The sequence below is a fragment of the Brachyhypopomus gauderio genome, chromosome 2, assembly GCF_052324685.1.
Source record: "Brachyhypopomus gauderio isolate BG-103 chromosome 2, BGAUD_0.2, whole genome shotgun sequence".
Classification (NCBI taxonomy): Eukaryota; Metazoa; Chordata; class Actinopteri; order Gymnotiformes; family Hypopomidae; genus Brachyhypopomus; species Brachyhypopomus gauderio.
This window is the reverse complement of record NC_135212.1, coordinates 4,590,738-4,616,513: the sequence shown is the minus strand read 5'-3', so window position 1 is coordinate 4,616,513 and position 25,776 is coordinate 4,590,738. Positions and strand designations below refer to the sequence as shown.

The 25,776-nt window shown below is 42.3% G+C and overlaps 1 protein-coding gene across 1 annotated transcript; it reads left to right on the top strand.

Annotated features, from left to right (window-relative positions):
• LOC143484426 (polymeric immunoglobulin receptor-like) lies at positions 1-23,850 on the top strand. The gene is made up of 10 exons (XM_076983130.1): positions 1-95; positions 335-645; positions 2,354-2,462; positions 2,700-2,937; positions 9,409-9,732; positions 11,277-11,615; positions 21,625-21,690; positions 21,787-21,876; positions 22,164-22,183; positions 22,281-23,850. The coding sequence occupies exons 4-10, from the start codon at positions 2,772-2,774 to the stop codon at positions 22,326-22,328; spliced, it is 1,053 nt and encodes a 350-aa protein (XP_076839245.1). The 5' UTR covers positions 1-95; positions 335-645; positions 2,354-2,462; positions 2,700-2,771; the 3' UTR covers positions 22,329-23,850.
• Positions 23,851-25,776: the final 1,926 nt, after the last annotated feature.

Here is a 25,776-nt window from a genome sequence, read left to right as displayed (position 1 = left end):
CACAGATCAGGCAGCGACGGAGCTGTGAAGTGAGGTATCTGTGAACGACAGAATGAAGTTCACCATTTTTGTCTTCACCCTCTACCTTATCTCAGGTAAGGAATCATCATCAATGCTGTCAGTAAGATGAAGTCCGAGTGTTATTTGCACAGGAATGTCATCACGATTTGATGTTGGGATATCTAGTTACAATAGCTAACCATAGCAATCAATTCAATTTGTTATAGTTTAGTTCCAACGCATTCTCATTTATACTATCAGTGACCTAGTTGTGATTCCAAAAGTCACCAGTGAGCTTTCTCAAACATATTATGCTCACTCTGATGTGTTTCAGTGACAGGAGAGTCCACCAGTGATGTGACAGCATATTCAGGAGGAGGAGACAGGATCAAATGCAAATATCAGAATGGATATGAAATATTTCTGCAAAGGGAAACTTATACCACATGCTGACCAAATTAAAGCAGACATCAGAGACATGGGTGCATGAAGGCAGATTCTCTCTGTATGATAACACCAGTGCTAAAGTCTTCTGGGTGTTGATGAGAAACCTCACAGTGGAAGATACTGGAACCTACCAGTGTGCAGTGGATACATTTCTACAGACAGACACATACACAACAGTGAAAGTGAAGGTAAAGGCAGGTGAGTGTTCTCCTCTACTGCTCCTGTTCATCAGACTACCCTTTCCAGCATCATGTATTACCACTACAGGGAAGGTGACAGTACAAGCTCTCATACAGGACTCTTTATAACAGTGTGATGTCAACATGCTTTTAGCAGGGGGCGTGGCCTCTAATTAAGTGACTGCATATGCAGGGGGAGGAGTCAACATCAAGTGCAAATATGAGGATGAATACAAAACCAAACTGAAATCTTTCTCTAAGATTGGAAATGATCAGTGGTGTTTAGATCAAATAACAACAAACCCCAAACATTGACTGGAGTCATCAGCTCAGATTCTCAGTTCATGACAACAGAAGTGTAGTAGTGTGTTTATCAGAGAACTGAGTGTATATTACACTGGAACATACCAGTGTGGTGTTGCTGTGTCTGATCAACTACACACCTACACTGGAGTGAAGGTGAATGTAACAGAAGGTGAGTAGCATGTAACATACATTCATCTACTAAACTGCTAAATCCAACTCATGCGGGCGGGACCTATTAATGCAGTACATGTGTTGGTGCATGGAAGGATGCAAGCATGGACAGTATATCAGTCCATGTAGGACACACACACAGACATACACACACACACACCATGTCATATGAACATCACAGTCGTGTGAAAACAATTACTTTTAGCATAACTAAATATATCTGATATTTCCCTTTATTAGCATTCATTAGCATAGTAAATGCCAGAATAACAACAATATTAATAAATGCACATTTTGATCTGTTTATGATTGACAGATCTGAACTATGGGAGGTCCATCAGTGAGACTGGCTATAGAGGAACTGTGAACATCAGTTGCAAATACCCAGAATCCCACAGAAGAAACCCAAAGTTTCTCTGCAAGATAGTGAAAACAGTTGTTTGTACTTATAAAACACCACTTAAAAAGAGTGGTGAATCAAATCAGGTCTTCACAGTGACCTTGCAAATATCAATCAAATCGAATAATTCTGGTACATACTACTGGTACACACGCCTACTGGTGTGGAGCTGATTCAGACTGGGAATCTGATCATGGATACATGGATCTACTTTGTACAGATCTACTTTGTACATAACAATCAATTAATCTTTGTTATTCCAGACACTTTGTATCTTTGAGAAGTTTAAACAGCCTGTCTAAAACAGCACATTGATTTTACTGTGTTTAAATGGAGAAGTTATTGTCATATTAATAGTGTTTTAAATGAGGAACAGAAAAAAAGCCTGAGTGTGTAGCTCAGTGTAGCTTATCACTGTATGCACGATGGTTTATTCTGCAGAGTCCACCTTCTTAGAAAACAGCTATCCATATGTCTGAGAAAATATGAGTACTTTTTTAGATGAATGTCTGTGAGCTGTTTAATGTACACACAAGTATGTTTATGTGTATAATACAGACCTCAAATTTACTCATAACAGTAATTCTTTTTCTTCTTCTTCTTCTTCTTATTATTATTAATAGATACACATCTGTGGTGTCTTTCTTATATCCAAAGACACTTCACAATCAATACTCTGCTTTTACATCCAGTCAACACACACACACACACACGTGAGATGCAGCAACCAGTCGCAAACAGCGTAGTCTCAACCAAAACCCACAATCCCCTGGGGGACTGCTCTGGGCACAGGGGAAGGACGATAACAGTTTTTGTCTTTAAATGTTAACCTCTTCATCTCCATTAACAGAACCACAAGTGCCAGCACCATCAGGATCTTCATCATGCTCATCACCAAGATCAACTGTACTCACAACATCTAAAACTACAGTCCTCTCCTACAACAGACATAAGCACAGGTGAGACAAATTGTTCCTTTTATGAATGTCCACAGTCTGCAACAACAGTGTGGAGTGATTATGGACTTATCACAGTGTGTCACGTTATGGACCATCTGTCACTCTTGAGTTTGTGTAAATCCAGATATTGCAGTTCAAGTCTCATCACCACATCCATCATCATGCATCAGTCTACAGGACACAAACCAACCACATCTTCATCATCCACACCCACATACTCTTCCTCTCCTCCTACAGGTGCTGACACACAGTGGACTGTACAGTGTGGAGTGAAACTACTCACACACAGTCATCTTCAGACACGACTGCATGACCAGGATAGAGGTTCAATGTGATTGGCTCATGTATTATGACTCTGTTCCTGCAGGATCTCCATCTTCCACTGTGATCAGTGTTCTGTCTGTGATTCTGATGCTGCTTCTGATGGGAACATCATTCCTCATAGTGCCTCTCAGAAAGAGAAGGAAGACACAAGGTAACACACATGCACACACTCTAGTGTTCATACTCATAGTGTACCATAGTGTACACACTCACAGTGTACCATAGTGTTTACACTCACATATTCAAAACCATTTGAAATTTTTTATTCACCAAAATATTTGGTTTTGATCAACTGTTTTGTACTTTAATGTCATGATAAATTCCAATGTTAAAAGACATGTTATTAGTTTTAACAGAGACATTTATGCATGTATGAAGTAGTGGTGGGACTTTAACGCGTTAATTTCGATTAATTAATTACAGGAAAATTAACGAACTAAAAAAATTAACGCATTTTAACACATTTAACGCATGAGACACTTTCGCACCATGGAATGTTTCTCAGTGCACGAGTTCCAGACATACAGATTATATGGACGCACAATAAGATGAGCATGATGGAGATGACTGAAGAGGCTACGCTGGTGGATGGGAAATTTAAATATAAGAAACTTCCAAATGAAAGTACAAACACAAATAGTGTTATTAGCACTTTATGCAGGAAGGAGTTCGCTTATCACAGGAGCACTTCCACACTTCGTTACCACCTCAACGCAAAACATGTTGGGACTACCCAGCAAACATGCGACGTCAGAAAGACGTTAAAATCATGTCTGTATCACGTCGGTCAGTCCAGACCCACTTTTGCACGTCTGGTTGACCCTAGCTCAGTGGAGCTTTATTGCAGCGGAGAGGAAGACAAGACTCCAGAGGGTGAGTTCGAGGAGGAGGAAGGGTCAGAAGAAGAGGAGAACTTCCCTCTGTCCATATACTCGGTCCCTACCGAGTATTACAGCAAGGGTGATGAAGAGGAGGAAGGCTACCCTCCATTCGTATACTCGGCTCCCACGGAGTATTATGGCGAGGGTGAGGAAGAGGGGGGAAGCTCCCCTCCGTCCGTATACTCGGCCCCTACCGAGTATTACGGTGAGGGTGAGGAACATGTCAGCCCTCCTCCATCCCTGTGCTCGGCTCCCACCGAGCGTTATGGGGATGAAGCGAGTCCGCCCCCGTCCGAGTACTCGGACCTCACTGAGTGTGAGGACAAGGAAGGCAGCCTGCCTCCGTCCGAGTACTCTGACGGTGAGCCATGCCCGGAAGAGGAAGACGTGAGCCCGACTCCCTCGGAGTACTCCGCCGAGACTGTGAGGGGGAGGAGAGGTACAAAAGAGGGCATTTATCCCGAGCACTCTGAGGGGAGACCTACACATGCGCGTCAAACCGTGCTAACATGTTCAGTTACCTTGCTGCGTAGCTAGCCTCCAATTTATTTAAACTAAATACAACAAAGGGTATAAATATGAGTGCCATAGCTGGTCCGAGTAAGAAGCCTAAAACCTACTTCATACAGAATGGGAGGAAGATTTTTTTTTCACTATATCATATTCACTATATTTCACTGTTGTATTCTAAGTGCGATTGCTTCATCTGTCAGTGTGCCGTTGCTATTCCAAAGAAGGGAAACGTTGAGCGGCATTTTCGGACTGTTCATAAAAATTATGACATTGACTTTCCCCCGAAAAGTGAGCTGAGAAGGAGAAAGGTGAAAGAACTAAAATCCCAGTTGTCCAGACAGCAGTCATTTTACTCAGATCTGGCCACAAAAGCGAAGGCAGCCACTGAAGAACCATTTTGGGTGAATCACTTATTTGTTAAACACAAGAAGTCCTTCCAAGATGCAGAGATGATAAAAGAGGCATTTGATGAAGCCGCTAATTCCTTGTCCCGAGACTTTAGAAACAAATCAGAAACATTATCTTCAATCAAAGCTGTCCAGCTATGAGGAATACAGTTACATATAAATATAAATAATAAAATACTTTATTTATCCTAAAAGGAAAAGGAAAGAAAGAATACACTATTAAATAGTAATAATAATAACTTACATAATGATAATATAGAATAAATAAATTTGTTTTGCATTTTTATAGTAGGTAGATCATTTTGACTTGGTCATTTTTTAAGTAGCTCGCACGCTGAAAAGGCGTGGGCACCCCTGGTCTACAGTCTACTCGAGTCTACTCTATCCACAAACCCCTCTGACCCCTCCCAAAGTATTTATGCCCAAATCCAGTTACCCACAAACCCCTTTGATCACTCCCAAACTGTTTATACTTTAGTTCAACCATTATCACACTCCCATGATATGTACATTTATTTCACAGCTCAATTACCCACAATTCCAGCACATCTGCTGAAGGACTCACGTATACAGCAGTGAAGTTCCATAATAAAGCAAACAGTTCCAGACATGTTATCACAGAGATGTTTAAGAAAGAAGAGGACTCATGTGGCTATGCTAGGAGGTTGTTAGCTTAGAGATTTTTATGTTTTATAAATTGTTCATTTATTTGTTTGTTTACAAGTTCCCCTGCCACTTAGATAGTGCTGTATCTATGTAGTGTCACGGTGACAGCTCCGGACCCCTCCTTGTGGGCGTGTCAATACGTTGTCTGCGTGTAGTTATGTCCATGTTTGTAGTTCCGTGGGCGTGGGTCGTCTGTGAGCGTGTTCGTGTGCCTTGTCTCGAGATCACGAGGGTATATGTTAATCACCTATTTAATGTGCGTTCGCGCAATGTCTTGTGCTCGTCTTTAGCCCTATCCGGATGGGATTCGTTTCTCAGGGGGACGTCTGTGAAAAATATTTCACCCTTGTACTCAGTGATAAAACTCTTGCATCCGGACAGCAATTGAAAAAACAGGAGGACCCGTGAGTTTTTGGCTTTCTCGGTCACATGACATCGCCTTGTCACGTGATAGCATGTGAAAACGCGCGCCCAACGTGTAACTACGGTGCGTGGCAGTGGACATATAGCTGTTTTATTAAACGCGAGGTGATGTCTGCATGTATAAACTCAGACATGTGAATCCGGACGGGACTAAAATTACCAGACGACCACGGAGTACAGCGAAAAACAGTAGGTAATTCCGCCTGTAATTTTCTCTGAGGACGTCTGAGAAAAACACAGACATGCTCGTTCCGGACGGGATTAAAATCACAGAGGACCCCCCGTAAAAGAGAAAATTACCCCAGGACCCCCTGAGAAACTAATCCCGTCCGGATAGGGCTTTAGTCTAAAGCTCGTGCCGTTAAGTGTTCTGTGTGAAAGTGCTTGCGTTATTCGCGCTGCACTTTGTTCGTTGTGCACCAATAAAATGTTAAAATACCTGCTCGTCGTGTCTGCCTCCTCCCACCGTAACATATAGGCTGTTGTTTAGTTTCCTCTTCTACATATACACAGGCTATGATGTAATAATGTGTTATGAGAACATAGTGATCTTCAGCTATGCACCTCCTCCCTTTGTTGGTGTTTGGTAGAATGAAGCCTACATCACCCCCAGGAACCCGGCTTGCCTGATTTGTCCTTGTCACGTATGGCCGCGCCCCCTCCCCTAGCTGTCACTCCGGATTCCCTCGTGTCTGTGTTCCTTGCCCGTTTGTCCCGCCCTGCTCGTTTGTTTTGATAATTCCCTATTGTCTACCACGCCCCTGTGTCATTGCCATCACCTGTTCCTTGTTATCAGTTCTTGTTTTATAGCCCCTGAGTCTCCCTTGTCCTTTGTCGGATGTTTTGGATGTTTGGTTGTCGTGGTTTGTTCCAGTTTGGATTGCTGTTTGCCTGTGGTTTGTGTTCTCTGTGTTTCCCTGCCTTGCTCGTGTTTGCCTTGTTTGCGTTATGCCCGTGTATCTGTGTTATTCAGACTGCCCCCCCCGTTATGACCCCTGACTGCTTTAGTGACGATGATGGAGTGCCCTTGAATAAATCTCGCTCTCCTCAGCGTTTGTGTCTGCCTCCCTGCTCTGCGCTACGCAGAACGTTACAGTCCTTTAATAACAGGGAACAAGAGGGATGTGTTTTCACTATTATTAGCAATAAATAAGGGCTAAGTGAACACGTCTCTTATTCTAACAAGTCTGTGGAGTAACTTATTTGTAGTTGAAAGGTATTTTGCCTTTGTTGTTTTTCCTTACTTAAACTGGCTGAAAATATTTCCTGTCTAAAATCTGAATATAGCAGGTGCAAAACAAATACAAGGCTTCTGTGCAGATAATTAAAAACTAAAGGTCCTCTGGAAGTTTGAGTGATCTAGTATATATAGTCTAACACATCACCATGAAAAAAATTGAATCTATATAGAAGGTGTCACGGTACAGCGGCCCCCTACTGGTCGCCCCCGTCTACAGCAGCAGCTTGTCCTGTGGGTGTGGTGTTGTGTTCGTCCCTCAGGTGGGCGGAGCCCGCGATCCGTCTCACCTGAGGGTCGTTTGTTCGTCTATATATGTCTTGTCTTTGTACCAGTTGACCGCTGGTTATTATATCTTTAATTCGGATCAGTTCACGGGTTTTGGTTAGCACACTTTACATATTAAACCATCCTATTTCCCTGAGACTTGGCGTGATCGCTTCCATTTATTTTCGCTCACCCTTCCCGTCACAGAATAACCAGCCACTTTCGGAAGCTGCCAGTCTCCTTTACTTTCTCCTTCGTTCGTGGTCATGTCTGCGTGGTGTTTTGTGTGAAGAGCTTCGCCGTGCTTATGTGTTTTGTGTGTGTGTAGCGAGGACCACGGCAAGAACCAGGGCAGACTGCCCTGGGAAAGCTCTTCATGTCCGTTGTTTGTTTGTCTGAAGAGTTTCGCCGTGCGTTAGTGTTGTGCGTGGCACAGCGAAGACCGGGGCGTCTTCCCCGGGAAACTCCATGTTGTGTGAGTGTAAAGTGTGTACGTGTGAACGGGCGTCTGGATCAGTGTGCGTGCTCGTGGTGTTAAATGTTTAATGTTTTGTGTAAAGCGCAGAAGCCGCTCCTCACTGTCGCCTCGCTGCCCGTTGTGTCTTGTGTTTCATGTGGGGAGAGACTGCGAACACGAGAGGCATGTCGCTGTTGTGTTTAAACCGAGCGCGCATGTGCGGGTCTCGTCCGTTCGTCGTCTGTACACCGTTTTTGTCTAGTCTTTGCGTGTGTGTTGTCCTAGCGTGTTGCGTGATTTGTTTTGTGTAATTCCACACATGCTCCTCCCCCGTGAGTGTGTGTTGGGGGTGGACCAGTGATGGTCCCCGTGGCACGGAGGGCGTCGCTCCTGAAGGAGGCCCTGACCAGGAACGTGGGGGGTTCTCCTGAGCCGGTGGAAGTCCCCTGCTGAGATGGAGACCCTTCCCCCATTGTAGGGGGGATCAGGGCAGTGCGCGTTTGTGTTTTGTGTTTGGTGTGTGTGCATTTGTGTTTTATGTGCAGGTGCTTCTCCCTGGCGGTGGATCGTGGCGTTCCTGGGCCTTGTGGGGGTCTCCACCTGGCAGGAGCCAGTCTGAAGAGCTCCTGCACAAGACGGAGACCCTTCCACGGGGTCCAGGAGATGACGTAGCCACGCCCCAGGGAGGTAACCTGCACACATACACCCTGGACGGACAAGGAGCCTTGGCCCGTCGTCCTCGCACCTGTGGGGCTAAGCGGCTTAATGCCGGTTACGGCGTGAGGGCCCTGTGACCGACCGGGGCATGGTTTTGTATTGTTGACGGCCCAGTCGGTCCAGGGTCCCGCCCAGGTAGGTGAGCTAACCTGTGTTTGTGTTGTGTGTTACAGCCCCGGGACTACAGGGGGTGTCCCTTGTCCCTGCCTGCCTGTCCCTTTGTTTTGTGACGGTACGGCAGCCCCCTACTGGTCGCCCCCGTCTACAGCAGCAGCTTGTCCTGTGGGTGTGGTGTTGTGTTCGTCCCTCAGGTGGGCGGAGCCCGCGATCCGTCTCACCTGAGGGTCGTTTGTTCGTCTATATATGTCTTGTCTTTGTACCAGTTGACCGCTGGTTATTATATCCTTAATTCGAATCAGTTCACGGGTTTTGGTTTGCGCACTTTACATATTAAACCATCCTATTTCCCTGAGACTTGGCGTGATCGCTTCCATTTATTTTCGCTCACCCTACCCGTCACAGAAGGAACAAGCACACCATGAATATTACACAGTATTATTACACAGTAATATTGCACACATTATTTCATTAGAGAAGGAAATAAATACAACTGCAATAGTAATTTTAATTAACAGTAATTGTAATAGTAATTGTTAATGTCCCTTTTAAAGTAAGAAGGACTTGAAACATCTTGAGCACAATTATGCTCAATGTTATGAATCTCTATCTCTCTCTATATATTTGTCTCACTGAGCATAAAGAGGAAGTGAGTATCCTTTCATGACCTTAAAGTACTCAGAGACCAGGCACTGAGCTACACAACCTCTGATATATTTCTGGAGTGGAGTTGGTGTAGGTATCTGTGCTCCTGATCTCAGAATGAAGATCATTGTTGTCTTCACCCTCTACCTGATCCCAGGTAAGAACCACAAGTTTCATGATGTCATTGGATCTGGGTGACCATCAAGAAAGCCACTTTATAGATTTTAAAAACAAAGAATTTTAAAAACGAAAAAAATAATTCGCCTACATTGTTGTTTGTTATGTGTTTCAGTGACAGGAGAGTCCACCAATAAGGTGACAGCATATTCAGGAGGCGGAGTCAGGATCAAATGCAAATATGAAGAAGGATATGAAACAAACGTGAAATATTTCTGCAAAGGAAAACTTAGACCATGTGCTGACCAAATTAAAACAGGAGTTAAACACACATGGGTGCATGAAGGCAGATTCTCTCTGTATGATAACACCAGTGCTAAAGTCTTCTGGGTGTTGATGAGAAACCTCACTGTGGAGGATACTGGAACCTACCAGTGTGGAGTGGATAAATATCTACAGATAGACACATACACAGTAGTGGAGGTGAAGGTAAAGGCAGGTGAGTGTCGTATACCATTATAACTGTTTATTAAACAAATATGCATGGATATTGATCAATCTAAATTTATTTATATAGTACTTTTTACAACAGTTGTTGTCACAAAGCAGCTTTACAAGTGTCCAAGTCCAAGCCCCCAGTGAGCAAGCCAAGGGCGACAGTGGCAAGGAAAAACTCCCTAAGAGCATGAGGAAGAAACCTGGAGAGGAACCAAGAGTCAAGGGGGGAACCCATCCTCCTCTGGCTGACACCATAACAACAATAATTAGAGATACATAAACAAAGAAGTGATGGAAATGCTAAATAATTTTCATCTTTGTATGTATTTATTAGTGGTGGGCCGTTAACGGCGTTAACGGCGTTCGTTAATTTGATACTCTTATCGGGCGATATAAAAATTATCACTGTTAATCTATTCTTAAAGTTGGGTTAGGAACTATGATGACTTTCAACTTGATAGTTTAGCTCGGCTGTATTCCTAACCAAATTGCTAGGGGCGAGAACGAGTTTTCAAACCTGTGAATTACAATTCGTACGTGTGTTTACATCGATGCAGCCACGAAGTCGCCAGGTTTGCTTCATGGAAAATTCATTTTTAGGAACGTAAAGTGTTACCGGAGCGGAGCTCAGAGCGGTCGTTTTCTGCATGGTCCTAGCGCTAGATTCGTCGCTATTTAAATATTTATTTTTAACCGTTAAAACTGCAGAGGACCAAAACCGGCTTTTGAAAAAGTCCCCCCAAATTACATCCGTGAGGTTAAATGTACTAAATGTTGGCTTACATTTCAAATATCATCTTTAGCTGAATAAACATGTTATCAACCCCTTTTAATGTAGGCTTACAAATTCATGTTTAACTGAATAAACCGTTGAACACGAGTAGCCTACATTTTATTGAGCATGTTTTTTTTCTTCAAGTATCAAAGTAGAACAGTTTTCTCAAGCAGTCATTGATGCATTTTGGAAACAGGAGATGAGCCCCTGGTCTAATGCACCCTCTCTATTAAGAAACCCTATCTCAAAAACTGACTTTTAGTCATTACTTGGGTAGCACGCATATGAGCCATTTTAATATAGATTAATCTAGATTAATTTCAAGATTTCAGTGAGATTAATCTAGATATTAAAAATTAATCTATGCCCACCCCTAGCATTTATATATATGTTTTCTCTATGTAGTTCTTATTCTTAAGTCAGTAATATGACTATGGACATGTTCTCATTACACACATATTAAGAACACATTCAGTTTAGTAGTGTTATTTGTCCATGCTTTTAACACTCTAAATAAGTGACTGCATGTGCGTGCAGGGGGCATGGCCTATAACGAGGTGACTACAGACGTGGCCTTCAAAGGAGTGAAATCACTCCCCCCAAGTAATTGGCTTTTCTCAGGCCCCCAAAACTGTGCCATTATCCTAGATCCTAGTGCCTCTGATGTCCTTTTTTACACTGATCATATAAACTTGCATCTGATAATATAAATTGTATTCATATCTGCTTTATGATGAAAATATGTACACTGGATTTTGTTTAATTGACAGATCTGAACTATGGAAGATCCAATGAGTCTGGCTACATAGGAGGGACTGTGAATGTCAGTTGCAAATACCCAGAATACCACAGGAGTGATCCGAAGTTTCTCTGCAAGATAGTGGACACTGATGTTTGTACTTATAATACATCAGTTAAAGAGAGTGAAAAATGGATAAATGAGGAACACACATCTCTATATGATGACAGAACAAATCAAATCCTGACTGTGACCATCAGAGATGTGACAGAGCAGGACTCTGGTACATACTGGTGTGGAGCTGAATCAGACTGGGAATCTGATCATGGATACATGGTTTATATGACACAGATCTACCTGAGAGTGATTGGTGAGTAGAGTCTTTCAGTTCTGTTTTTTTTTCCTTATGGTGTTGTATAAGTCACAGTCAAACTTCATTTTCATACACACACTGATACATGTCTCATGATTTTATGATGGGGTTTTGAGAACTGAAAAACTACACTGTAAAAACGAAAAAGTTGAGAAAACTCAAAATTTCAAGGCAACTTACTGTACTCGATTTTGAGTTTTTTTTGTGATCAATTTTTCTATTGGAAGCATAGAGATATACATTCTGTGTACATCTTATATACATACATACATACCTACACGCACACACACGCGCATGTATGTTATTGTTTCTTAACAAAAAGCCATACACATAATGTATAACTGAAAATCTCTTTAACCATTAAAAAACCCTCCTCCTGGCGACTCCGATGACACTCCCCCCCCCCCCCCCCCCCAGTTCAAATTACCCAGGATCTCTCTCTATATATCAGCTAAGATACACATGCACATCTTTGTGTGTGTACACAAACACACATTCAAACATGTTTCAAACATATCATAGAAAAGCAAACAAATCAAAACATCTTCTCTAAAAAGACAAACAGAAATATAAATAGATATGGTCAATCACACTGCACTCTTCCTTTAACTACACTGTATGCCATTTCCCAAGCCCTCAATGTTTTAGGGCTAGCTGCATGCATTTGAGCAGCCGATCTTTCCATAAGAATAATATCAAGAAAGGAATTAGTCCACCTTCGCCACTCTAAAGAATGTGGTGGTTTCCACCACAAGGCCAACATGTTCTTGGCAGCAGTGAGCCCAGCCCATAGAGTACGTTGTTGCTGTAAAGACATGTCTAGGGACGAGTCGTCATTAAGCAAAAGTAACACTGGAGAATGTGGAATTGTACTTTCAAGAATGTCGGATAAAGTGGAAGATACCTGTTTCCAAAAAATGCTTACATCAGGGCAATCCCAATATACATGTATAAATGTCCCTGAAACATTAAGTGTGCATAGATCGCAGTTAGGAGATGAGATAATCTTCATAGAGTAGCATCTTCAATCAATCAATCAATCAAATTTTATTTATATAGCGCTTTTTACAACAGTTGTTGTCACAAAGCAGCTTTACAAGTGTCGAGTCCTAGCCCCCAGTGAGCAAGCCAAGGGCGACAGTGGCAAGGAAAAACTCCCTAGTTTTTGCATGAGGAAGAAACCTTGAGAGGAACCAAGACTCAGGGGGGGAGCCCATCCTCCTCTGGCCGACACCGGTCACCATGACAACAACAACAATATAGACAGAATGTAGACAGAATGTAAAAGATGCAATAATGTCCATTTAGACCGAAAAAGATCTTCTAGGCGTTAAATACATCCTGTGAGCGAATTTGTAATGATCAGGGTTTTTGGATGTATTACATATATTTTCCCACACTGCGCTCCAACAAATCTCGTCAGTTTCGACTGACAAATCTCTCTGCCATGTGACCTCTACTGGGAGGGACCTCTGAGGTTCAGAAGCAAATCTATAAAGTCTTGATACTATGCCCCTAGTAGGTCCCATTACAGCCAGCAACCTATGAAGGGGGTGAGTGGGCAGGCCTGTACCCCATGGGACACCGTATGCCCTCATGGCTGACCTTAACTGCAAATACAAAAAGAAGGATGATCCAGGTAAACCATAGTCAGCTTGTATATCACTAAAAGCACGTAGACCATTTTCACTGTAAAGATCTTGCAAAACCTTAACTCCTAGTTTTTCCCACTGCGGATGTGTAAAAGGTTCTTTACCCCTAAGAAGAGAAAAATTGTTAAATATTGGTGTATGTCTGTGCCATTTAAGACCTACATGTACATGTTTCATTAGAGCATAGTAAGTTTTGAGTAGACATGACATTACTGGACCTAATCGCGGTTTTAATTTCTTCAAAGGAATATTAGCGTATATTAGGTCTTGTAGTCTATGAGGTGAAGAAAGGTTTTCCTCAATCTGCCTCCAAGAGACAAATGAATTAGGATTAAACCAAACAGTAAGAGGGCGTAACACAAAGGACCAGAAGTACATCTTAAAATCTGGTAGGGCCAACCCACCCTGTCTCTTGTCTCGCTGGAGCGTAGTGAGTTTTATGCGAGGTCTTTTTTTCTTCCATACAAAATGAGAGCTTAATGAATGAAGCTTTTGCCAATATCCCTTTGGGGGTGCAACAGGAATCATGGAGGAATAAAAATTAACACAAGGTAGTAAGTCCATCTTAATTATCGATATGCGAGATTGTAAAGAGTTTGGAAGTGTGGACCAACGTTCAAGGTCTTTCTCAACTTGACTGTAGATATTTTGGTAGTTAGTCTTGACTATAGAAGAAACAGAAGAGGAAATCTCCACACCAAGATATTTAAAATTTTTGACTACTGGTATTTGTGGGGGCAGAATTGTTTGTGATGTACTAGAATTTAAATGTATCAGTGATGACTTGGTCCAATTAATCTTATAACCAGATAATGTGCTAAACCAATCAAAGGTAGACAACAGATGTGGCAGTGAAGAATTAGCGTTACCTACATAAAGAAGAATATCATCGGCATAAAGTGATATTCGATGATCCGTGTTACAAAGAGTAATGGTAGACACTAAAGAATGTTGTCTGATCTTTTGGGCAAGTGGTTCAAGAGAGAGAGCGAACAATAAAGGTGACAGGGGACAGCCCTGGCGAGTCCCCCTGGAAACGGAAAATCGAGAAGAGAGAATATTGCCAGTGCTAATTATGGCTGAAGGATTTGCATAAAGGATTTTAATCATGCGGATAAATTGTGCACCTAATCCAAATCTGTACAAAGCGGTCCAAAGATAGTCCCATTCCAGTCTGTCAAATGCTTTTTCAGCATCGAGTGATAGGACTGAGCAAGGGAGTTCAATATTGTTTGCCTCATGAATAATGTGCAACAAGCGACGCACATTATCAGATGCTAAGCGATTTTTAATGAAACCAGTCTGGTCGCTATGTACCAATTTCAGCAAATAGGCCTCCAATCGTAATGCCAGCACTTTGGCATATGCTTTAACATCCCCGTTCAAGAGGGAGAGGTCTGTAATTACCACATTGAGTCGGGTCTTTGTTCGGTTTTGGGAGTACTGTAAGTATAGCCATGTTAACACTTGTATTAAATGCATCTTTGTCTATAGCTGTGTTAATCATATTTAACAGTGGTTGTCCTAGCACATCCCAGAAGGAAAGGTAAAGTTCTGGATGAATTCCATCCCATCCTGGGGATTTGCCCGTCTTCATATTTACCAAAGCATTCTTCAATTCTTCTAAAGAAATGACATCACCAAGTGATTCAGCCTCGCTGCCTGATAGGGTGGGTAGATCAGATCCTTCAAAGAAGTGCGCACATGAGTTTGTATTAAGCTCAACCTCTGATTTATATAGAGTGGAGTAGAAATTTTTTAATTCAGTATTGATGTCCCGAGGGTCAGTCAGAGTGCGTAGAGGTGTTTTAATAGCCATAATATTTGAATATTTCTCCTGGTTTTTCAACCTTAACGATAATAAATGGCTTGGTCTGGCCCCATAAAAATAGTATGCTCTTCTGGTCCTATGGATCAAAAATTCTGCTCTATGTCTCAAATGTGAATTCAATTCAGATCTAACCACAGCAATTTTCCCTTGTAAAATCCCAGATTGCTTAACATGTTGCTGAGTTTCAAGCTGACTAAGTGTACGCTCCAACTCAATTATCTTGTTCATTTTACCTCTGTTAAGATGAGAGGCAAACGCAATTGAGGAGTCCCTAATACATCCCTTTATGGCGTCCCATACAAATCTAGGGTCAGTAACAGAGCCTGTATTAACACCTATGAAGGTATCAAGTTTGTCCCTGAGGAATATACAGAATTCTTCATTTTTTAATAGTGAAGAATTAAATCGCCACCATGGTGCTTTCATCGGCACTCCTGACAGCGTGACTTGCACAGAAACAATGCTATGGTCTGATAGGGAACAGGGTCTAAGTACAGCACTATGTAGTTTAGAAAATGATGTGGGGGAAGCTAACATGTAATCTATCCTAGAATAACTCTGATGTCTTGCTGAGTAGAAAGTGTACAGTTTAACTGTAGTATTAAGTACCCTATATAAATCTATTAAGCTGAAGGCATGAAGGAAACCTTGGAAGTCTTTAGATGCTCTCATCTGGGAGGATGTAGCTTGTTGGATGGATTTATCCAGTGCCATGTTTGCAAGTGCATTCATATCTGCTCCCAGAATGAGGGAGTATTCCTGGAGTTGTAGTAAAATCGAAGTTAAATAAGGAAAGAAATCTGGCTCGTATTGGGAAGGAGCATAGACCGAAATAAAAGCAAATTTACGCCCTGATATTACTGTCTTCACATATGAGATTCTACCATCTTCACTACCAAATGTTCCTAATATATTCAATGAGGGCTGTTCGTTTAATTTGACCATTCAAGCCGTTTACGTTCCAGCTAGTTATGTGAAGGCTGCTCATCAAATCTGTGAGAAATTGTCCGCTTAACTACTATATACATTAAAATACAATAGCAAAAGTGAGAGTAAACAGTGCAAAGTACAATAAATAAACAAACCATTGAGAGAGATCCGTCCCACCCCAATTAACCATGTCGCCATATCCCCTCCCCACCTTCCCATACCAAAACCAAACTCTGTTAGCACAGTTACCGAAAATGCCAACTTCGTGTGGTTCCCCCCTAAAGTTGGACCCGTGGTTTTTAAGTGATGTACCGTCCTCGTTCGTGTGTGGCTTCTCCCCCCACCCCAAGATTAGTACAGAACTATATGTATATCCTACCAAACTTAAATACAATGAGCTTTCTACATAGCCCATGTTGAAATACAAATAGGAACAGTCAGCAAACCAAGAAAAGGAAGGAAATAACGTTCATGTATATTAATATACACACCAGCAGATGCATTTAACAATTCTAATAAACATTACAACCACTACCAAAGTGAAAGTTCGTACAATGAGTTAATGCTCGGACTTGATTACCTCAGTGATCAAACTCTATTCATTTGCGGATTCAGTGAAGACCTTCGCCTCCTGCGGGGAGTTAAAGATGTGACTGGCTCCTCCGCGACATGCTTTGAGTCTCGCAGGGTAGAGAAGAAACGTGTGAAACCCTTGCTTCTTCAGAATGACCATCCAGTCGGAGTGTAGGCCAGCCTGCGCTTGAAAGTGTGTGGACTGTAGTCAGGAGTAAAGCGTATGGTTTTCCCTTCGACTTCCACAATATTGCTCCGAGCTGCTTTAAGAAGCTTGTCTCTGTCGGTAAAGCGGAGGAGCTTGAAGATGAGAACACGAGGAACAGGTCTGCCGTTCGCGTCTTCCTTTGGAGCGCCCATGCGATGTGCTCGCATAATTTCAACCGAGCGCAGCCCTGGAAACCAGCGCGGGATAGCTTCTGTGAGGTAGGCAAGAGCATTTGCGGTTTCAGCATTTTCTGGAATGCCGTGAACTCGAATGTTATCCCTGCGCGTCCTGTCTTCCATATCCGCTATTTTCTCCTCCAATCTAGCATGCTGTGCTTCAAGCTTGCTCACCGCTGTCGATAGCTTACTATCCAATTCCGCCATGCGGTTCTCATTTTTTTCCATATAGTCGGCTGACTTTGAGACATCAGCATGCATAGAAACAATTTCTTCACGAAGTGAGGCAACTTGCGTATCTAACAGGGACTGAGTCTTATTTATTAACTGTGCCACCACGTCTTCCACGAGAGTGGGGATAGCCTCCCTGATAGCATCGGCAACCGCTAGCTTAACTAGCTCAGCAAGTTCGTCGTTATCAGAAAGACGGGTTGTTGGCTGTTTGGCGTTTGCTTTTCTGGTACTGGTTGCCATTATAGTGTGCTAGAAGCCTTCCAAGGCCAAAATAAACTGACTTAAAGTTCAAAAATTAAATTTAAGGTATGATAATCTTCAAATTCTTGGGGGATTATGCCGAGCTCTCGTCGAAGCCTTCTACATCCCTTGCGGTGACCACGTGACTCCACGACGTTTTGATCCCAACTCAAACTCTTACGTTTTTAAGAAATTCACTCAGTTGAGCCAACTTATTATTTCTTGTTCCAATTATTTATTTTTCACAGGTATATAAACTTCAGATTTTAAGTATTGCCTACAAATAATTCCAAATTATTCAAGTTATGCTGGCCACGCCTGTTCCCGCTGCCCGCCAGCCGGCCACATCAGTCCCCGCGGCCCGTCTGCCGGCCCTGCCTGTTTCCCCGGAGACTGTGCTGCCCTCTATTGGACATGGACTCAATGTACTCCCTGCTCTGCCCTGTGGTCCTGTCTCGTTTCCCATGTTCCCCTTGCTAGCATGTCCTGTCCCTGGTTTTGTGTTGGTCCCAGTTCCTGTGTGTGTGCCTGTTCGTGTCCTTGTGCCCGTTCCTGTGTCAGTGTCTAGTGGTGTCGTCTCTGTCCTGGTCCCCTTGTCTGTTCCCCAAGTTATCACTCACTTTGTTCCTGTCCCGGTCTCTGTTGTCCATAGCGTCTTTGCCTCCGTGTATGCCTCTGCCCTGTCCCCACTCCCGTGTCTGTTTCTGGTCCTGTCCTGTCCAGCCCCGCTCCTGTGCCTCGCCCTGGTCCTGTCCGGTCTCCCCTTGTCCCTGGTCCTGTTTGTACTGCCATGCCCCGGCCCTCCGCTTGGCCAGTCTTCCTGTCTCCGGTCCCTGCCATGCCCCAGGTCCCTCGTCCTGTTTTGTCTGGTCCTGTCCCTCTGGTCTGTCCTGTGTCCGCTGTCTCTCGTCATGCCCCGTGGTTCCCTGTCCTGTCCTAGTCTGGTTCCTGTCCTGTCTGCCCTTGCGTGCCCCGGAGTGGGACGCTTTGAGGGAGGGTAATGTCACGTATGGCCGCGCCCCCCTCCCTTAGCTGTCACTCCGGATTCCCTCGTGTCTGTGTTCCTTGCCCGTTGATCCCGCCCTGCTCGTTTGTCCCTATGATTTCCTATTATCTACCACGCCCCTGTGTTATTGTCATCACCTGTTCCTTGTTTCAGTTCTGTGTATATTAGTCCCCAGTGTTGCGAATAACGCCGTTAAAAATAGGTAACGGCGTCATTTTGTTAGTAACGGGATAATATAATTAATTTCTTTTCCTGTCGTTACAACGCCGTTGACGTTACTGGTCATTAAAAGCGGTGCGTTACTATATATTGATATACTAACAGTAATGCGAGCGGACCGCTGCCCAGGCTAGTGAGGAGTAACAGATCTCGATAGGTCACAGTTCTCGGTGTAACACCCAGAGGTGGGACCAAGTCAGTGTTTTGCAAGTCTCAAGTAAGTCCAAGTCTTTATCCTCAAGTCCCGAGTCAAGTCTCAAGCAAAGACAGTCAACTCAAGTCAAGTCTCGAGTCAAGACAGGCAACCGTCAAGTCAAGTCCCAAGTCGGAAACTTGGAATTTCAAGTCCTTTCGAGTCTTTTTTTTTTTTACAGGCACCAACGCTTTACGAATGCTACACTGATGCGTTTCTTTACTCGTTTTGTTGGTGTCCGCCAGCCAAAAGATGACAGATCATTTTATCTTCTCTTAATTACATAAATGTACTTAAACAAGAATGTTTCGTTTTCATTTTACAAGAAAATAGCAAGCTTAATCGTAAGCAAGATGCTGTCATTACGAATGGTTATTCTAAACATTTGAATAAAATGTTTAAATATAGACTAATAAAAGGTTAGGGTTATTTTTTCATTGTTTTCTGTTATTGTGGGGTCACGGTGTAGGCTACTATTGTTACCTGGAGATTCAGTGGGGTCACATATTCTGATGGCTGCTGTCAGAATTGGTCATATATTGGCTCGTGGATACCAACAAAACGAGTAAAGAAAGTGCATCAGTGTAGTTTACGTAGCATTCGTAAAGCGTTTGTGCCTCTGAACAAAAACTGTGAAATAGCGCCCCCTGTGGCCACAAAACTCGACGGTCACAGAATCTGGTGTAACGCCGGTCTGCGTCAGAAGGACGGAAATGAAATTAATGGGGCGCACTTTATAAATATTAATATGCGTTTTCAAGTCTTTGCAAGTAAACAGGTTCAAGTCCAATTCAAGTCCCAAGTTATTGGTGTAAAAGTCCAAGTCAAGTCTAAGTCTCTGAATATTTTTTCAAGTCAAGTCAAAAGTCTTAATATTAATGACTCGAGTCTGACTCGAGTCCAAGTCATGTGACTCGAGTCCCCACCTCTGGTAACACCTGTTTAACTTAACAAGTCAGTAAGCGATTGGCTAAGGCAACGTTATGGTAGCCAATCAGAGCCAGTGTTTTTACACGCGCGCCGAAGCACAAGACACAAACGGAGAAGAGACAGAAATGGCGAGTCAGGAGCAAGCCGAAGAAAAATTCGCATTTTCAAGGTGGCGATATAAACATTATTTAAGAAAATACTTGAAGTTCCTGAATGTCTACCAGACTGGGTATTTGAATTATTTAATTAAGAATAGAGGTTGTATTGTTAAGTTTACTTCTGTTGTGAACAAACAGTTGTCTCAGATTGAGAGAATTTAATTTTATTTGATAGATGTAAATGCACTTTATAGTGTAACTGTTTACTATTTTTATTTTTTTACAAAGATTTGGGATATTAAAGGATTTTATCCTGCACTGGTCTGTGGATGTGCAATAAATATCAAAATTTAAACACCTTTCTGATCTACTCATTTCAACTGACTGTAAAAACTGCTTTTTCAAAAAAAAATCCTTATCCTGCTGTTATCCTGTTCGTGAGTTCGCTTTTTTGTGCCTTCCGTTATCCGTTTATCTCTGCCTGTTCCATGTTTCTCCGTCTTGTTTAGTTGCCTTGTCCTAGTATGCCTGTGTACCTTTCCTGTTCTGGCTGCCCTCCCGGTTTGACCCACGCCTGTCCATTCGACCATGGTTTTGGTATTCCCTTTAATAAATCTCGCTCTCCTCAGCGTTTGTGTTCGTTTCCTCGCTCCGCAGCGCGAGCTGCGTTACAATATGAACTTCAAAATGCAAGTTTTACATACCAAGAGTTCAACATTTTTTAAAGTTGTGCCAACTTATTACATTGTGGCATGGTGTGGGAGAAAAAGGCCGCAGACAAGTCCATTCTTATCAAGAACAGAGGTTTTATTCTCACCTCGCAAGAAAATTGGCAATCACAGGCACAATCAGATCAAACTCAAGGCCTCAAATAGCTTGGCCTTGAACATGAAACACAGGGGGAGGTCATGAAGACGGCAACGTTACACATACATGGAGGGGGAACTCGGATAATGCACATGTACATAAAAAAATGGACCGGGGTGACTTAACTAATAACACACAATTAATAATCATTAATAACACTATACAGACATAAACACTGCATAATACGCATAACAGGGCCAGAGCCGCAAGGGCTCATGGGTAAGGACATCACCCTCTGGCACCGCCCATTGGCCCGACGCTACAATATATGTTGTTCAGATAATGTATATTTCACATACATAAATCTCTAAATTCAATACTAAGAATAGCTAACTGAAGTTGGGTCATATAAGACAAATGACAAAACACATTTGGACATTAATATTCAGTTCAGAGTAGCGTAGGTGAAATCCATTTCAAGATGTCCGGAGTCCAATTCTGGCAGAAATCGGGAAACCCCGCCCGTTCTCAACTAAGGAGTCAAATTGAGCATGCGCAGAGGAGTTGGCCTGGCCTTAACTAGGGTTCAACTACAATTTGAATATTTTCACAATGCAGGTTGTAAGGTCAGATCAACTTTTAACAAGAAACTCAATAAAGTAAGCTGATTACTTTGTTATAGTTTATGGTACAATTATTTTTGGCTCAGCTAAACTAAAAATCATAGTAAGGTGAGCAATTTTAAGTTCTGTTTTTTACAGTGTATACTAGGAAATGTGTTAATGGCAGTTTATCACCAGACTCTGTGAACCGAAATCCCAAACACTACATGTAATTTTGGGTCTCTCGCTGTGATCTTAAATCAAAACATATTACAGATTACGACAGGTCGTTTCTTTTTCCTCCCAGCAGTGCAGTCGTCTGTGTACCCAGTTCACCTGCCCCCAACACCTGCTCCTACAGTGCTACCACGAGGTGAGACCCCTCTGCCCCTTCACTCTATTGCCCCAATATTAATAGGCCCATGGTTTTACAGTTTGTGTGTGTGTGTGTGTGTGTTTCCTTGTATAGCATTTCTTGTGTACTCCTTTATTGGCGTTGGTTTACTGTTGGTTACTGTTGGTGTGATCACAGCAGTCTACTGCAAAATAAGGAGACAAGGTAAAGCATGATGCCAACATGCTGAATTACACCCATTACTGAAGGGCATTGTGTGTACATGGGGTCTGGGAATCAATTTTGCTGTTTTGTTGCCGTACTGATGCACAGAGCATTAAGAGAACAATTACTGTGATTAAATATGTACTCAGTGAATGACATGTTGCACTGAAGGGAGAACAACATCAAAAACACTTGTGGACAAATATTAATTTCAAGACTGCATCAATCCTCAGTGTGTTATTCAGCATTACTACAGCATCTCTGTTGCCCACATTGTCTCCCTACAGGCTCAGCGACAGTGAGACAGGTGGGTACTCAGTCAAATCATGATCACATGATCACATTCACTGGACAAATATATCTAAAGCTTTTAATCAAACTTTATTAACGTTTACTCCTTTCAGACAAATGAAGATTATGTAAATTTTTCAACGTTCTTTTCTGGCCCTTAAAGAGACAATATCAACCACAGCGTTGCTACAGGGTTGGGTAACAACTAAATACATATAATGGCATTATGTAGTCAGGATACAATAAAAAAAATACAATACACTGTTTTTCCTGTTTTTCCTGTAAACTCTAGTGTAAACATTTATAGACTTTCTGTTGACATTGTTTACTTTTTCATGATCTCTTATCACTGGCATTTTACAGTAGGCTATATACATACTTAAAGTAAAATATAATGTTTTTATTTAGGAAGCAGTGCCCATAACATAATCCAGTATCAAAAAGGAAAATACTTCTGTAAAAAGTAATTCAAGATTCACTTCTGTAAAGATTCACATATCAGTGATGTGATGAGATTTAATTCTCTACATGTAACATAACAAGACGAGGCTAATGGGGAGTGATGTGGGCCTCAGTGATGCCACATAGACCAAGAGTTCTTTGACCTAGAGATTAAAGTTGGCTGCATTGCTAATTTGAAAAACTGTGTGCTGCTATCACATAAAATAAATGCTCCACCTCACAACTCAAAATGTCAATGATGTTACATCTACATTACCATTTCAGAGGTTTTGGGTAGATGCAGCAGATGTAGTAGATGTACAGTCATGGCCAAAAGTTTTGAAAATGATACAAATATTAATTTTTACAAAGTCAACTGCTTCAGTTTTTATAATGGCAATTTGCATATACTCCAGAATGTTATAAACAGTGATGTCAGTAACGCGTTACTTAGTAACGCGTTACTCTAATCTTACCACTTTTTTCGGTAATGAGTAATATAACGTTATAATATAAAGTTACTTATCCAAATAACTGTGCGTTACTATTTTTATTTTCCCTAGTAAAATATATATATTTTTGCTTTCTTCTTGGCTCAGTTCTACTTTTGCGTCTGACCGTAGCGCTCGCCTCCGCACGCTGCGCGCGACCCTGTGAGAGCGCGAGCGCGTTTTACACGTCATTCTGTGCAGTGTCCTCCCGTAAGGATGTGTGGTAGTGTAAAGAAACACCCCTCAAAAACAGGGGAAGGAACATTTACCTGAAGAATTTTAATGTTGCACTGTGTTCCACGTTTGAAAAGTGCTGGAATTTTGACTAACGTCGCCTACTTTAAAATGCTTGAAATTGTAATGGTATTTCGTTTCACAAGCTGTCTGACTGTACAGGGGTGGGTTTCCCGAAACGTTCGTAGCGCTAAGTACTTCTTAACCTCGTACGTTTTGGGAAACCCACCCCAGTTCGCTTGTATTACTTTTACAAATAAATTTACAAATAATACCGCGCAGCTACACAAACGTAATGTCAGGAGATACTGTAGCGACTACTACTCCTCACGGCGAGTCTCGCCCTTTAAGTGACACTGGGGGGGGGGGCACTGCGCGCGCCAGGGTTGCATTATCAATAAAGTTTCCCTCCTCTGGATTTTTGGATTAAGCAGTTTCTGCCTCGGTTACCGAACCTGCTTCAATACATTGTTACTGTTAAAAATGCACTTCCAATAAAGTGAGTATTAGAAAAATTTATTTTGCTGCTGAATGTAACTACTAAAGTAACTTGTAATCTAACGTAGTTACTTTTAAAATCAAGTAATATGTAACATAACTAAGTTACTTTTAAAAGGAGTAATCAGTAATCGGATTACTTTCTCAAGGTAACTTAGCCATCACTGGTTATAAAGAGTGATCAGCTTAACAGCAATTAATTGCAAAGTCAATATTTGCCTAGAAAATGAACTTTATCCCCCAAAACACATTTCAACTTCATTGCAGCCCTGCCTTAAAAGGACCAACTAACATTGTTTCAGTAACATTGCTCCATTAACACAGGTGTGGGTGTTGATGTGGACAGGGCTCGAGATCAATCTGTCATGATTAAATAAGAATGACACCACTGGACACTTTAAAAGGAGGCTGGTGCTTGTCATCATTGTTTCTCTTCTGTTAACCATGGTTATCTCTAAAGAAATGCGTGCAGTCATCATAGCACTGCACAAAAATTGCCTAACAGGGAAGAGTATCGCAGCTAGAAAGATTGCACGTCAGTCAACAATGTATCGCATCATCAAGAACTTCAAGGAGAGAGGTTCCATTGTGCCAAAAAAGCTCCAGGGCGCCCAAGAAAGACAAGCAAGTGCCAGGACCATCTCTTAAAAGTGTTGCGGGATCGGCTACCAGCAGTGCAGAGCTTGCTCAGGAATGGCAGCAGGCAGGTGTCTGCACGCACTGTGAGGCAGAGACTCTTGAAGCAAAGCCTGGTCTCAAGGAGGGCAGCAAAGAAGCCACTTCTCTCCAGAAAAAATATCAGGGACAAACTGATATTCTGCAAAAGGTACAGGGAGTGGACTGCTGAGGACTGGGGTAAAGTAATTTTCTCTGACGAATGCCCTTTCCGATTGTTTGGGGCATCTGGAAAACAGCTTGTTCGGAGAAGACGAGGTGAGCGCTACCACCAGTCTTGTCTCATGCCAACTGTAAAGCATCCTGAAACCATTCATGTGTGGGGTTGCTTCTCAGCCAAGGGAATTGGCTCTCTCACAGTCTTGCCTAAAAACACCGCCATGAATAAAGAATGGTACCAGAATGTCCTCCAAGAGCAACTTCTCCCAACCATCCAAGAGCAGTTTGGTGATCAACAATGCCTTTCCAGCATGATGGAGCACCTTGCCATAAAGCGAAGGTGATAACTAAATGGCTCAGGCAACAAAACATAGAGATTTTGGGTCCATGGCCTGGAAACTCCCCAGATCTTAATCCCATTGAGAACTTGTGGTCAATCATCAAGAGACGAGTGGACAAACAAAAATCGACACCTTCTGACAAAATGCAAGCATTGATTGTACAAGAATGGACTGCTATCAGTCAGGATTTGGTCCAGAAGTTGATTGAGAGCCTGCCACGGAGAATTGCAGAGGTCCTGAAGGAGGGTCAACACTGCAAATATTGACTTGCTGCATTAACTCATTCTAACTGTCAATAAAAGCTTTTGTTACTCATAATATGATTGCAATTATATTTCTGTATGTGATAAAACATCTGACAAACACATAAAAACCAGAGGGCAGCAGATCATGTGGAAATATGATATTTGTGTCATTCTCAAAACTTTTGGCCATGACTGTATTCATTCATTGACAATGAATGAAGAAGATTTAAAAAGTTGTTGATATAATGTGTGTAGTGGAGATAGCCAAGGCCACTTCACCATCACACAGAGATTTTGCAGAGTGTGAGAGACTGACCTCATCTAAACCCTTAATCCCTTAATCCCTCAATCCCTTAATTCTGTTTGGCTTTGAATTATCCTTGGCAAGTCAATCAGCGCAACCAGATTTTGACTCCTCCCCCGCCAGCTGCGACTGTGACGTCACTGCTAAGGACGCGTCCTCCCTGCACCAGAGTAAGGCACTCATCATTCACATGCTGTTTTGGGGTTGCCGGTCTAATCGTT

Excerpts from the sequence above, each read along its gene's own strand:
- LOC143484426 (XM_076983130.1), top strand. The coding sequence starts at position 2,772 with ATGACCAGGATAGAGGTTCAATGTGATTGGCTCATGTATTATGACTCT. Across the intron at positions 11,616-21,624 it reads GATCTACCTGAGAGTGATTG|CAGTGCAGTCGTCTGTGTAC; the intron begins GTGAGTAGAGTC and ends TTTTCCTCCCAG. Across the intron at positions 21,877-22,163 it reads CTGCAAAATAAGGAGACAAG|GCTCAGCGACAGTGAGACAG; the intron begins GTAAAGCATGAT and ends GTCTCCCTACAG.